The 15,725-nt window shown below is 28.6% G+C and overlaps 1 protein-coding gene, 1 long non-coding RNA gene and 1 pseudogene across 4 annotated transcripts in view; 1 reads left to right on the top strand and 2 right to left on the bottom strand.

The window, feature by feature from the left end:
• Positions 1-15,725, bottom strand: part of LOC149885242 (uncharacterized) — a 47,709-nt gene that overhangs the window by 13,242 nt on the left and 18,742 nt on the right. Inside the window, exons 6-7 of one of the 2 annotated variants that reach the window (XM_090095599.1) lie at positions 11,610-11,789; positions 10,653-10,700 (exon numbers count right to left, since the gene is read on the bottom strand). In XM_090095599.1, the coding sequence (XP_089951725.1) occupies positions 10,684-10,700; positions 11,610-11,789 (197 nt within the window). In that variant the 3' untranslated portion in view covers positions 10,653-10,683. The other variant, XM_090095600.1, reaches the window with a different exon arrangement.
• LOC149885244 (uncharacterized) lies at positions 1,350-2,832 on the top strand. Of its 2 annotated transcripts, none has more exons than XR_016454679.1 (3): positions 1,350-1,422; positions 1,528-1,596; positions 2,768-2,832. It is a non-coding gene; the product is annotated as an uncharacterized LOC149885244 (long non-coding RNA). The 2 variants fall into 2 exon arrangements; XR_016454678.1 differs by lacking the exon at positions 2,768-2,832 and adding an exon at positions 1,687-1,819.
• On the bottom strand, positions 7,005-7,757 carry LOC149885243 (uncharacterized; annotated as a pseudogene).

The following is a 15,725-nucleotide window of genomic DNA, read 5'->3' as shown; positions in this document are numbered from 1 at the left end:
TTAATTGTATCATCCCTCAGTTTTATCTAGTTAATTTATCTAGTTAAATAACATCTAATTAATAATGCATGTACCACATACAGTACTAATGCATGCAGTACACACATTATAAATAATAGTGAATGTAGTACATAAACTTAATGTATGTAGTACATACAAAAAGCATGATACTGTCTATAATATTTAGACAACTACTGCATGTCTAACACTGTATTAGACAGTCTTTATCATAAAATATGATACAGTCAGTATCATTAAAGAGTTATTAATTTCTAAAGACTTTAGTAGTTCATAACTAAGCAGTCTAAATAGTTATTTACCACTTAAGTCTTTAGTAGTTCATTACTAGGTGATACTTAATAAGTATTACCAATTAAGTGTTGCATTTTATTATATGCATTTGTGTTATTCTACAAAATGAATGCAATGCCAACAAATGTAATGATTAGTATTTTTTAAATCACTTTTTTTTGCCATGTTTATACAAGTAGATCGAAAAAATTATTTTATTATGTTTTATATGCATTTTATTTATAAAAACTAAACATTTTTTGCATGTCATTAACTATTTTTTTACTTCAAATATAGATTTTTGTTTTGATATAGACTATTTATTAAGTATTAAAATATGCAAATTACGTTACTGTTATCTACTAACACAAATATATATAACCTATTACCTATAATTTTAACAGTAGTTATGTCTAAAGCTCAGCAAATGAAAGATGCAAGTTCAAATGTTTATATAAAGTTGTATAATGAGGAGCATTCAAACGTTAGAGTTCCTCTCAAGTAAAATCAATATGCAAGATTTGTAAGAATGCTAAGCAGTTAGAAAGAACATTATAATGTTTGAATATGTGTATAATTTGTACAAATATTTTAATATAATTATAATTATTGTTGCAACAAATTTTGATTTTTTTCTGTGTTACAAAGTAAAAGATGCTTCTTTGATCAGCATTAAAGTTAAATATTTATTTATTAGCAAATCCATGAGCTTAACAAAGATAACATAATTTTAGTAGATGGTTTTGTTTTACAAAGATGTTAGTAAATGCATGTGTTTTACGAAGATAAGATATTGGTTGTAAATATACGTGAATCTCATTCCTGTATTATAATTCTTATCTGCATTATAATTGTATGTTGTTAAAATGTCCTAAAGTTATAATATATTATATAACTTCTTGTTTCTGTATAGTTTTTGTATTGTATGTTTTTATCATTTATTGTTTCATTTTTATTTATTGACATTTATAATTATTTACTGAATGAAGCTTTTGTTTAAACTGTTCTTTTTTTTTCCAGTTATGTACAAAGGGGTGTTTTTTTTTTAATTCATTTGGCAGCTGTTAAAGAGGGAGATGATAACAATTATTTGGGAGTGTATTAATTATATATATTTGTGGCATTTTAAAGGTAATTGGAATTCTTTTAGTATTTTTATAGTAGAGTTTTGAAGCTTGTTGTCTCTTATTATTGCAGTGAAATACTGATACTATTATTTGAAAATTTTCTGTTTAGACCATGACTTAAAAAAATGTGTGCAATATCAACAAATGAACCTAATATTTTTTCACCATATTTGTGCAGGTAATACATAAAAAAAATTACTATGTTTTTATTTATACGCATTTTACACTCACACAAATATACATAATATAATACTTATAATTTTAACAGTCGTTATGGCAATGCCTAAAGCTCATAAATGAAAGATACAAAATCAAAGATTTTCAAATTAAAGATTATCAAAGACAATAAAATTGTATAACGAGGAGCATTTGAACGTTGTAGTTGCTCTCAAGCGAAATAAAGATGCATGATTAAATATGTGTATAGTTTATACGATTTTTATATTATGTTTAAATATGTGTATAATTTATACAACTATTTTAACTTAATTATAATGATTATTACAACAATTTTTGATTTTCTCTATGTAATTATTAAATTAAAGTTGGTTCATTAATCAGCATCAATGTTTACTTTTGTTTCTTAGCAACAAATTAAAACTACTAATAGTAATATTAAACGTAATATTTTGTTAATAATAGTTATTAAAATATTACGTTGGGCCAACGTCAGAATGCGACGCTCGTCCAACGTCGAAGTCCGACGTTAGGCCAACGTTAGCCCAACGGTTGGTTTGGACGTCGCGCCGACTACCAAATCAACGTTAAGCCAACGTCGGTTACCGACCATCGGCCAAACAATTTTTTGACGTTGGCCCGACGTTGGTTCAACATATGCGTGCTTGCTGGGTGATATTGTTCAGGCCCTTCATATTGTAGAGCTATGTGTTATAGCATTGGGAAATAGAGACTGTAATCTGATAAAATCTGAAAAAATTATTTTGTTTTTATCCCAGTGGGCATCGACGTCATTCTCACGTCGGTTCGATGTTAGTTTTAGGTTAGCGACGTCGCCAACGTAAAGTCAACATCGCACCAACGTGAGAATGACGTAGAAAATTAACATCGAGTTGCAATGTTAAATAAACGTAAAAACGACGTAAAACATCGCGATTACATCGCGATGACATCGCGATGGCATCGCGATTAACGTCGATCTAACTTTCCATTTCCAACGTTAATGCGATGTCGCACTCGACGTCGCCTAAACGTTAAACCAATATCGCCGTGCCCACTGGGTAATCTTAAAGAGCAAAATACTAATAAAGGTTAAAAATTATTTACTGTTGTCTCTGAGAGAATAAATAAAAGAAAAAATTGTAATATTGTTGGTTTACTTTGCCATTTAGATAATCCGGACGACTATAAGTTAGATATAGAATCACCAGCCCAGCCGGCACACAACGTCCCAGCCGGCACACAACGTAGTATTTACGTTGTATTTATGTTAAAATTACGATTTACTTTACTTAACGTTAATCGAACTTTGTATAAACGTAATCTTTTTAACGCAATATTCTAACGTTGAGCTAACGTTAACACAACATTAAAAAAAACAAAGAAAACGTTGAGTTAACGAAAAGACAACGTAAAAAAACAAAGAAATGTTAACGTAGTTCTGCTAACTATAAAAAAACCTACCGTAAGTCTTTGTTTTTTTTCTACTTAAAGATAGCGTAAGAGAAGATAGGAAATATATTTGTTTAAATGTAATTACAAAGGTGATTTACCTTCGAACTAAACTTATAAGTTTAGTTTAATTACACAAGTTTAAAGGTTTGTATTGTCTTTTAAAAGACAATTAAAGAATTTTGAAAAAATATTTTTAAATAAACAGCGTACAAGTAGTAAAAACTTTGAATTGCTGATAAAAAATTTAATAAAAGGTTGTAAAATGTCGATTATAAAGGTTTGATTTGATTTTTTATTGTTGTCAAAACCTGTTTTATAAATTATAGAAAAGACTTTTTTTATGTTATAGAATGTTTTATTATGATATTGAACAATTTTTTATTCTTAAATTATTTTGTTACAACTATTTCTGAATCTAATAGTTTTCAGATAAATTATAACTACTTAGCTCGATATCATTAAATTTGTTCAAATTTTAACTTTTTGAATTTCCACAATAAAAGTTTGTATCCAATTATTTGAAATGTTCAAACAATGATGTGACATTTGTGTTTGGGTATTGATTATTACAATTTTTCTTTTTTTAATTTCATTTTAAATTTTAAAGAGTTGTGCTACTATTTTATATTCCTTTAGTTGAATCCAAATTTATAGCTATGTTTAGATTTTTTATAATAAATGTGAGTAATATGTCTAGTATTTTACTTTAGATGCAAGGAAATTACAATTAAGATGTTATTTTGAATCTGATAGTTACTCACTCTGAGCAATATAGTATAATATTTTAAAATCAAGTTAGCTGTGGAAAATCAATTTCAATAAACTGCTTGCACTGCGTATATTTTGACAAACAATATAAGTATATTGTTAATAAGAAGCATGAAGATTTTTTTTCATATGTCTTCACCGAGCCTCTGCTATGCATTAAGTGTTAAAAAGTAATCAAATTATAAAATAAAATAAAATTTATTTCAAAATTTTCATTTGTAAAAAGCATAGAGAATCTTCAACAAAAGCTCAAATAAACGATCAGATTGCAAATATTGGATTAAATAAATGCCAGCAAAAAGAGAACGCAAGCAATTGATACATAGTTTTATTTATTATTGTTTAGTTTCTTCTTGTAAATCTGTAGTATATACTATGCCTGTAATCATCTTGTATTTTCACATTTTTAGTATTTATTTGTTTATTCATTTAGTTGTGTTTCAGTTAAGATAACATAGTAATTGAACTAAAGAAAAAAACAATCAAGATTATTTCCCAAAATAAAGTTTAACCTTAACATTTCATTCTTGAAAAACCTGTAATACCTCTTTTTTTTTTAAAATTTTATTTTAAGCTTGTTTTTATTTTTTCCTAAATAACCATAGCTAATGAACACAAATAAGTGTTTTTACTATCGTTCTAAAAATTGTTATTGGTAGCTAATTGAATCATTTACCCATTGGTAGATGCATCTGTACCATGGTGTACTTTATAACAGGCCTATTCACCGTGCCGATGACGTCATAAATTGGAGGCGAGTTCTTTTGAACAGAAAAAAATAAACACATTGTCCTTTTTTTTTTTTTTTAAATCAACAATACACAATAAAATACAATATATAATTTTTATCAACAGTATGTAGTAAAGTACAATATATGCAGTAATATATATATGTATATATATATATATATATATATATATATATATATATATATATATATATATATATATATATATATATATATATATACATATATATATATAGTATTTCACTGCATAATGCTAATATAATTATCAATTTACATATTTCAGGCACCAGTAAAAAAATCTTTTCTCTTTTTTGGCCTGAGTTATTAAATACTGAGTTTCGAAATTTTTTGTTTTGAAAAATACAAATTACAATAGTTTTTAAAGAATATATTTGAAAGAATAACCCCATGGTTTCTGTTCATATTTAGTTAGTATGATTCAGAAATAAGCATCATTAGATTGCACAAAGAAAAATTGCATGTATTATCAGCTACTTCACGAAACTTTATATAGCAATATATTATCCATTGACATACCAAATCACCAGACACTGTTAATCCCCCACAATTAATTTCTCATTAAAATCTCTGACTTTCTTATAATAAAAATACAAGTCATCTGAATCTTTATCATTTCTGACAATATATCCGGCTGTGTAAATCAGAATCATTTTGACATCTATAGATAATATTTTTTCTAATTCTTGCAAGTTATCAAATATCAAACATTTTTTAATTTGAATCGACTTCACACAGGAAGTACTTTACATAAAAATTTGGGTCTACCAAATAAAATTACTGTCATAAAACTTAAAACAGTATTAGCAAGAACACTTGGATTTTTAACTGCTATTCCAAAAACTGTTCTCCCATGGTACTGCAACATAGTCTTAACATAAGCTTCATCTAATAAAAGAATATAATTTTTATGTCTAATATCTGTTAAATTTGAAAAAACCTTTTGAAGATAAATATCCTCATGCATAGACTTCACTTTTGATATTAGTCTTGTTAATTTTGTAATGCTAGGAAGTTTAAAGTCTTCTCTGAGATGATTATATGTAGCATGTGACATTGCTAAGTACTCAAATACTCTTACCATTGTTTAAACAGAATACCTTTTATTGACAACATGTTTTGAAAAAAGTTGCTGTTGAATAAAATTTTTTTTACTACTTATCTCATAAGTATTTAAAAATCGAACAGTTTCTACAATATGGGACCATTATTCAATATGGTATTTCTGTTTTTTGAGAGAGTTTTTATTATACAATTAACTCCACAATGAAATAATTCATAATGAAAATTATTATCTACTTTCAGAACAAATAATGACACACCAATGTTATGAAAGAACTGATTGAATCAATACTTGATTCTCTGTTTTAGTATGAAATAGTAAATCAATTCCATTAGAGTTGTAGTTTTCTATGTTTGTTTTCAGATCATCAAACGATTTTATAACATCTTCAAAATTGAACTCAGTAAACTCATCAGGTTAAAAACTTCTAGTTAATAATAATCCGGTCAAAATAAACATTTCAATTTACAATAACTCGCATAAAGCTGAATATTGGTACATACCTTTAGGATATTCGTAGTCATCTTCTTTTTTGGATATGTGAAAAAGATGCATCAATTGTCTCCTCATTGATATCATCAAAATCATCATTTATTGAATTTGATTCAACATTGGAGCAAGACTGGCCTCGGTAATTAGTATACACCGATGAGCATAATAACCCGACTTTTTTACAGCTACATTTTGCACTAGAATTCTTTTTGCAATTGCAGAAGATGGTGTTGAGAAGTCTTTCCGGAGCTGGTGGAAGTTAGGTGTCAATTGGCTCTAATGTATTATCTACTAATTTCCAACCCCAGTCAGATGGGTCCAGTTGATTGCCTAGCCCTACTTGAACTTGATAATATACTCGATACAAGTGTTGACTTAAAGAAGCAGATGTTGGAGGTTTATCATAATCCTCATACATCAAAGTGTCATTGTAGGATGCGAATAAACCAAAAGACGAAAAGATTTGTATTAGAAGTTTGGAACCAAACCGTCGATAAAAAAATACTGAGAGACCCAATTGCAATTTTGATTTAAAAGACCTAGGCCTAACAACAGACATAATGCTGTGGCTGATACTTGCACAAACTATTTTTAAATGTTCTAATTTAGATCGTTTATTTTTCAAAATAACTTGCTCTAAAAAATAAGTCAATGACTCTGGAATATCGGTGTTAATATCTTCAAACATTTGACTAGGCGAGGGATAATTGGTATTATCAAATACCAATGATTGATTGTCCTCTCGAATGATTGCTGCCGCAGTTTTTAAAATTCGAAATCTTTCTTCTTCTTTATTTTGTCTTTTCTTCTCATACCAAGCTTGGTTAAGAATATCGTTATAATTGTCAAAAAACAGATAAACGTTAACTTTCCCGGTTTTTCAGTGATAATTATTTTATTACCAAACCTCAACTTTAATCGTATCTTAATTGTTCTGTTATCTAAATGTGGATTTTTGAAAATATTTTTTAGTTGTTCTAATGAAAACTAGCAGTCATCGCTATTTTCAATGTATTTAAATATTTTGTCCATCGCAACATTTGTAGATTCATCTTGAGGACGACCGATTTTACACCCATTGGTTGGTCTCAAGAAAGAGTTATAACAGGTATTATGATATTTAGCCTCAACAGCAACTTAATCAAATTCATATTCAATGCGTGCAGTAACCTTTTTTCTTCCTCGTCAGAACGACTGCATGCTACCTTCAGAATTGATTTTTTATATTCAAGAGTCGCAACTTTATAAATTTTACGCCTAACTTTGTTCGCTTTCTTCTTCTCGGCCTCCTCGTTTGCTTCAACGCCGCAAAATAAGTACCATTTTTTAAACAAAAAAGTGATTCACTTATGCGCGCTCTGGTACGAGGTGGACTATTTTCAGATGTGCTGACTTGATCTATACTTGCTGTCTTTTAAATGCAACAATAGTTCTCTTCCGAGTATACTCTTAACGGCACACCACATGAATCGTCACAGACTTCAGATCTTTCAGGTATTCATAAAACCCGTCAATTCTTTTAACACTTGTATCAACCAAAGTCTTCATTCCACGATCAACAACAACAGTTTCACTTGCTATTAAAAGTTTACTACATATAAAACATAGTTTAATGACATTTTAATAAAAGTATTAAACGGTTCCAATCGTAATAAAAAATACTGCTCGATACTCTTAACTGCAATGGAACGTTCAAAGCTAAAAGTATTTCATCGTTCGTAACTTTGTTCGAAGAATTTTGTAAAGTCAGAGGAGAAAAATCAGATGAAAAAATCATTTGAAAAAAGTATTTTTCATTGTTCTTATACAAGTTCAGAGAAAAGCCGACGAAACAGTTTTTTCAAAAATGCGTTTAAATGCTGTTCACTTTTGTTTGATCTATTTTTATGATTAAAACTTTCCTTTTTTTTTTTTAAAAAAAAAACAACTTTTTTTATACTTAAACCTTGAATAACTTTTTTTGCAGATATGGGGTCGATGGGGACTTTTAATACTTTATTTGTAATAGTGTGCTCTAGGTATGTACAAATTTTCAGCTCTATGCAAATTATTGCAAATCTACCACTATTTTTTTTGTTTATTTTGACCGGATTATAAATGAGTTCTTGAAAAAGTTCTGGGACAAGCAGATGGATAAGAATTAAACTTGGTTTTACACACGTAAACAGATGAAGGATCACTAGGCTTTACTTTGCCAAAATCTTTTTTTGAAACGTATCCAACAGGCCGGTGCCTCTCAAACAATAGTGTCTCTTGGTATAAGCTAACTACTTTTTTTTCTCTCTGGTTGTTCGAGGAAGGTCAAAAGTTTTTTCTTTGAAACTTTTATCATAATTTTCGTTGCAATTTTTGACACAGCATTTACGACCCATATTTATTATAAATTTTACACTTAAAAATTATTTACACTTAAAAATTATTATAAATTTACACTTAAAAATTTTAACTAAATAATTTAGCAAGACCAACGCTTCACAAGTATCAAAATTTGGAAACACTAAATGTTCGCCTCCAGTTTTTGACGTCATCCGCACGTTGAATAGGCCTGTTATAAAGTACGCCATGATCTGTACGAACAGATGAAAGTTTTCAATAAATATATTCAAATGAAATAAATTTTGAAATAATTTTAAATAAAGAACATCCTTTGAGAATTAGGGTAAATTTCAATAGAAGTCCGTTTTTGGATACTGATATTGGAATGGTAAATCAATTTCCGATTGATTATATGCTTAGCAGCCAAGCGAAATTTCGGGCCCCGGGGAAGATTTCTTAAGGGGCCCTCATTATGATCAATTATGTACCCAGGATCAAAAGAAGTGTGCTCTGGTCATTGAAACTTAAAAATAAAAGTTAATTAAATCTTTTAAAATCAAAACTATTTAAATCTTTTGAGAATTAATTAAAAAATTTTGTTTGTACACACAAGGGGCCCCAGGAATCTTCCCCGTCCACCTCCTCCTCTCGGCGGCCATGATTATATGCATTAAGTCTGTTTGGGTGTTCAAAAAGAAAATACCGCAGTTGTGGTTGTCAAGCAAATTATTTTGTTGATTGCGAGCATCTTCTGTTGAAAACTTCTTAAGTACGTTACATTAGGGAAACGGCTAACCATTGATTTAGCACAAAAACCTACTTCACTCAAAAATGTTTTGCAATGAAAGGCAACAGAGTTTTGCCAATATCTGGTGTAAACAGGTGCAGTTATCTTAAATAATATTTTTTATTAAGCTCTGTTACACTTTTATGCTTTTATATGTAGCATCATTTCTTTTAGTAAGTCCAAGTTATTGTATATCATACCGTGGATATTCTAAAAATTTTTAAAATAAATTTGCTGATTATTTTGGACTATTTAATGGTCAGGAATAGAACAGGAAATGATTGTTTACAATATTCATAATTTAATTCATTTAGCTGATGATCTTGAACAGCATAGGTTTTTAGATAAAATATTTGGCTTTCCCTATGGAAGTTACTTAAAACATTTTAAAAAACTGCAGTAAAAACAACAACAGTCTTTATCTCAAACTATTCGTGGACAGTCCGAACGTGACTGTTTAGTAAATGAGTTTTTACCTGCTCAAAAAATTAAAATTATAAAACGGCGCAACAACGGTCCTGAATTTTTATGGTTTTCAAGTCAATATAATGAAGTTTATTTACCAAAGTTTTGCCTTATTTTATGGCAATAATTGTGTTGAAATAAAAAACGAAATTTCTTTAATGAAAAATTTTTGTGTTCTTGATGAGATTACTGTGTAGTGGCCATTTTTTATAAATTCAAATTTTTTTACTTGCCCTTGTGATTCAATAAACATTTTTTTGTATTACATTTAGATAGAGTTGTACATATTACAATTTTCGATGACAGTTCTAAAGTATATATTGTTACAACTTGATGATGGTTTTGTTGTGTCACCCTTGCTTCACTTATCATAACATAGTTTGCTGAAATTTGTACTAAGCTTGTTTACTTTTTCCATTAATAACAGAATTAAAATGCTAATTTCATACATACTGTTAAAATGAAATGAAATACCTAATAAACTTATTAAAACTAATTTTACTAGTGTCTCAAGGAATTTTCTTTCCTAATCATAAAAGTAATATAACAACATTCTTTATATTAATACGTTCAATAGCTGACAGTTTGAAAAATGACTTTGGTAATTTTTTTTTTGCCTTTTATTTCCATTAAACTTTTGAAAATACTTTTTACTTTTTATCGTTGTATAATTTTAAAGTTCTCTAACTTAATTTATTTTTACTATTAACAAAAAGACATAATTCTTACAATAACTCGGCAAAATAATAGATAATTTATAATATGTCAAGTTTATTGTCAAGAAAGATTCTTTGGCCGTTTTCTTGTTAAATTGGTTACAAATAATGTATGTCGATGACCTTACTCATGCATGATTGAACGCCTTTACCGAGCCAGAAGGAAATTTAAAGATCCAACAGTATTAAAAAAGCAATAGAAAACTGTCAAAATTTTTAGATACTTACTCCAACTCCTAGTATTCATTCTTAAACACTTTCAAATTCTTTCAACTTCTGCAAAGTATATAAAGTCAAAAAAAATATAAAGCATTATTTTTGAATTGTTAGAATTAGAAGAGGCATTTTCTTTTTTATTTTTTCTGTCAAATATTCTTCAACCTAAATATAACTGAACAAAGTAATGTTCTCAATTAAACAACTTATAAATTATGTAAATAGGATATAAATATTCATTAAAAATTACTTTTGAAATTGACTGAATGCAAAACCAGTAATTTATATTCACCCAGTATATATATATATATACATATATATACTGGGTGAATATATATATATATATATATATATATATATATATATATATATATATATATATATATATATATATATATATATATATATATGCAACAAAATACACTCTAACTTATTGTTCAATGGAACTAAACAGTTTCATTAATTTTTTTTTTATAACTTATGCTTTCATGGTCTTTACTATCTGTCAGACAGATTCTAACCAAAATGAGGGAAGGAACACTTCATTGCTGATTATTAGCTGTATGCTTAGAACTTATGCTTTCAGTAATTTAAAGTTATGTTTTTAAATAATGTTTATTTTTATTTTACCTGGATTTTTACCTGGAATATATTAAAGATATCCTAATTTTTACGGCTGTTGAAAAAGAGCTGCTTATTTCAGTAAAAAGCTTGAATGAAAAGTTTAATCACAATATTACTCTAATTACTCAATTTATCGGAATGAATTTAACGGAACAGTACAATGAATTGGTTCTGCTTGATGAACCCTTTAAGATTCTGGTTAACGACGAAGGTAGTTTACACAAATTAAATGAAGGTATTGGTTCACATAAGAAAGTTATAATCGGGCATTAAGAAGCCTCTTTATTAATTTTTAAAGATTTTCATTTCACAAAAAAGACTAAGTTATTTAGCTTTTGTACTTACTGCACTGTGCAGAGCAAGTCTTTAATTCAAATTTTCCTAAGTTTCCTTCTGTTGAGCAATCTCCTTGGATATGCGATGTTCTAGAATTATTGCAGTAACGTTCACGTATTTGTGTTCCGGTGCCACCACATAGAACACTGCAGTTACTCCAGGTATTCCATTTAGACCACTCTCCTTTTGCTAAGAAAAAAGGTTTTTTACAAGCATTTGTTTTAACGATTAGTTTTTAAACTAAAGTAAGAAGTTGATATTTAAATGTATGTGAATTGAAATATTGTTTGAATTATTTTACGTTGAAGTGCTTTAAACTATTACAAAACTTCTTGATTAAAATGTATTATCAATCGTAACGTTTCGACATTTTTTAAAATTGTTTTTAGAAATTTTAAAGGAATACAGATCTAGTTGTGAATACCGTCAAATCATATTCCCAAGTTGGAGCCCGTTTTAGAAGTTTTTTAACTTGCCTTGCTATTTAGTTTTGATTCGCTTTAACATTACCACGGAGCATAAAAAGACATAAAGTTTAATGGTTTAGCATAGTCTCGTTCAGAGAGTTCTCCAGCAGGCAATTAAAACAGCTTTATGACTATACCTAAAAACCAACAGTGTAATTTGTTGTCATATTCAATTCTGTTATAAGTATGGATAAAATTGTAAATATTTGCACAATTTATGACTGCTTAATCTAGATTTTATTTCGCAATTTCCAGTATTATTTTCAGAAAACTTTTTCCATACATATTTTTGCTTAATATTCTTGTTCTATTCTCAGATCTCCATCTTATTCAAAGCTTCGTCCGTCTTATAGCACAGAAAGACCTTTCTACAAATAATGTGAGCTTTAGGAACTAATCTTAAAGCAATCAAAGTTGATTGTTGAACTGTAGATAAAACTTGTGAATGAAATAGGTCCGGTATTTTTTTTTTGCCTTAACATAGAAAAACCAAGCATTTGTTTGGCCACACAGCGAAAATTGAGAACTTTATACAAGTTTTTTTTTTTAATCTTAAATTGATTATCAATGACTTTAGTTCTTTAATGTTTAGTGTGCTTTTTGCGTTCCTCTTTTCAAATTTTGATACTTTTAATGGATAAAACAACAAAAGAGGAATCTTTTTTACCCCCTATATATCTGTAACTTAGAGATATTTGAGTTTTAAAAAGCTGCTATGAGAAAACGTCCCTGTTTTTATTTGAACCATTTTAAACCAGTGTTTTTGTCTTTTTGCAAAGAAAATGTTTTTCACATGTATGAAAGTTTCCGAATACAATTCAAGTTTCATAATGTCTAAGTTAAATGAGGAGTAGAGTGACACAAAATCAACACAAACATGTTTGTGCCTTTCCAGTTCTACCAAACATTCGGGGGCGACATAAAACTCAGATGCCTGAATACTAAGGGCGTTGATTTCTCTACTTTAAAACAAATTTCAAAAACTCAAAATGATTCTAAAACATATTTGTTCTATCATGATAAGTTTTTAAACAATTTAATTACAGCATGACTTTTGTGATTTGCATTTTCATTAAAATGTTTGAATTCTTTACTATTATTGTTAAAATTAGCAAACAACTTATATTAATTTCATTTGCAGATAATATGTTTAAAAAAAAAAAGTAGAGTAAAAAGTAAAAAAAATAATTTTAACTACTACTTAACTCACAACCACCAACAAACTAACTACCACCTAATCAAAGTATTCTTTGATGTTATTTGGACCTGAACTCAGCCATATATAAAAAACTCCAGCCTTTCAAATCAAACTTTTACATTCCCATAATGTCACCATTTCTGTAATAATAGAGAAATTTAACGGTTCAAATACAAAAAAGAGCAATTTAACGTGTCAAATTGTAAATCCTTGAATATCATGACTTTTTTTATAGCAATCAAAATTATCTCAATTTCTCTGATCCTACAACATCTAGGAAATAAAGAGCTGAATAACAATCAAGCTACATATCAAACTACATAATAAATTGTGGAAGACACTAAGGAGAGAACTGCTGCTGACAGAATACCAACGTTTTAGCCCACCATAAGTTTATAATTATTTTTGATTTTATCGTTAAAATATAAAGGACTTATGAAGTAAAATAAAATCAGGTTTATAGACATATATTAAATAAAAACATCTAGAAATAATTTGATAAAATATGATACAAAAAGAAAGAACAATTAATACTTTGCATGTTCGCCTTTTGCATTGATCACAGAAGCGAATCTCCTGGGAATTGATTCATATAAATTTGTAATGAAATTTTGTGGAATGTTGTCCCACTCTCTTTTTAATATTCGAAAACATACTTCGACATTTTTGGGGATATATTCAGCCTTTTTTTAATCCAAATGATCCCAAACACGTTCAATAATGTTCAAACCTGGACTTTGAGGAGGCCAGTTCATTACTTCGAGAACTCTCTCCTCACACATCTCCTGTAAATATTTTTTGGCCACTGGGGAACAATGTTTGGGATCATTGTCTTGCTGTAGAATGAAATTATTACCAATTAGTCTCATTCCAGATGGTATTGCATGATGTCTTTATACTGTTCTCCTGTCAGTTTGCCATCAATTCTGATTAAATCACCTACTCCAGATGATGAAATACAACCCGAAACTAAAACAGAACCTCCCCCATGCTTAATTGTTGGATGTAGAAAATCAGGGCGATAAGCCTCTCCTACCCTTCTTCTAACATACTGTCGTCTTCTGCTACCGAACAATTCAAATTTTGATTCATCTGTGTATAGTACACGGTTTAACATTCCTTGCGTCCAATTATTATGCTGTTTTGCATATTTGAGTCTTTTTTCTTTATTGTCACGTTGTAGTAAAGGCTTTCGAACTGCAAAACACCCTCCTAACCCAGCTTTTCGCAAATGTCATTGAATGCAAGATGAGGAAACATTTGTCCCTGTCGTAGCCTGAATGTCGTGGGCTAGTTTACTGGAGGTTTTTTTCCGATTTCTCAGAGACACATTTGTTGAATACTTTATGTCATGTTTTGTAAGCTTTGGAGGTCTTCCACTTCGATTTTTATCCTCAAAAGATCCTGTGTTTTTAATTTTTTTTTAAAATTTCTCTAATGGCTGTCCTTGAATAATTTTTTCTTTGGATAATTTGTCGTTGAGAATAACCTTTTTCATGAAGCACGATAATTTTTTTACGTTTCAGTAGTCGAATTTTACCCATTTTGTTATTAAATAAAAATAAAAATAATAATACAAAAGAAAAAAAAAAGCAAAACAAAATATGTAAATTAGAAGTTTCGCTCTTAGAAAAACAAATAATAATATTAAACACACAGTATCTATGAAACATCTTTGTAAACTGTACTATCATCTAATATGAAGCCTTCACAGCAATAAATAAACAAAAATGCAAGAACAAACTAAAAACAAATGAGCTAATACGAATTGGGTTTAGATCAGCATACAATAAAAATTAACACGTTAGATATCTAAATACAAAAATCTATGTAAAATTTTGCTTTTGTTTGTTAAAATATTGTTTAGTATTGTTTGAAGTTAGACATTATTTTACATAAAAAAATAATTTGAAGCTATTATTCAAACTCTATTAAAAAAACATGAGTTTTAATAAGTGGGCTAAAACTTATTCACAGCACTATATATCTGCAAATAGCCCAGACTTTGAATGAGAAATAAAGTTCACTTTGAGCGAGCTACTGAGAGTGGTAAGGAAGCAACATGGCTATATTTGTAAGATAAAATTCAAACAGTGTTTTGATATTGTTAACAATTAAATTAGTAAATCCTAAAATGAAAACTTTTTACAACAGATTATATTGTAGGATTTTGCTCTGATATTAAGTTAAATTGGATAGAAATCTGGTGCATTATCTATAATGGCAAGGTTTAACGTTTCTTTGGTGTGTTGGCACTATATTTCCAAAACAAGTATTACTTTACACAAACACGAGAACATTTTCAGAAGGCACCACACATATACTTAACTAAAAAAATCTTGTCGAGTAATCTTTTTAATTAAAGGTTTTTGATTAAAGATTTTCAAACAAACATTATAACTTTTAAGCAGGTGCATTCAAATAGCTAAAACGTATAAACGTTTTAGCTATTTGAATACA

This window comes from Hydra viridissima, unplaced genomic scaffold (genome assembly GCF_058129835.1).
Source record: "Hydra viridissima isolate aposymbiotic clone 2 unplaced genomic scaffold, HvirCarnegie_v1 scaffold_8, whole genome shotgun sequence".
NCBI classification, from domain to species: domain Eukaryota; kingdom Metazoa; phylum Cnidaria; class Hydrozoa; order Anthoathecata; family Hydridae; genus Hydra; species Hydra viridissima.
This window is presented reverse-complemented; position numbering and strand designations above follow the sequence as displayed.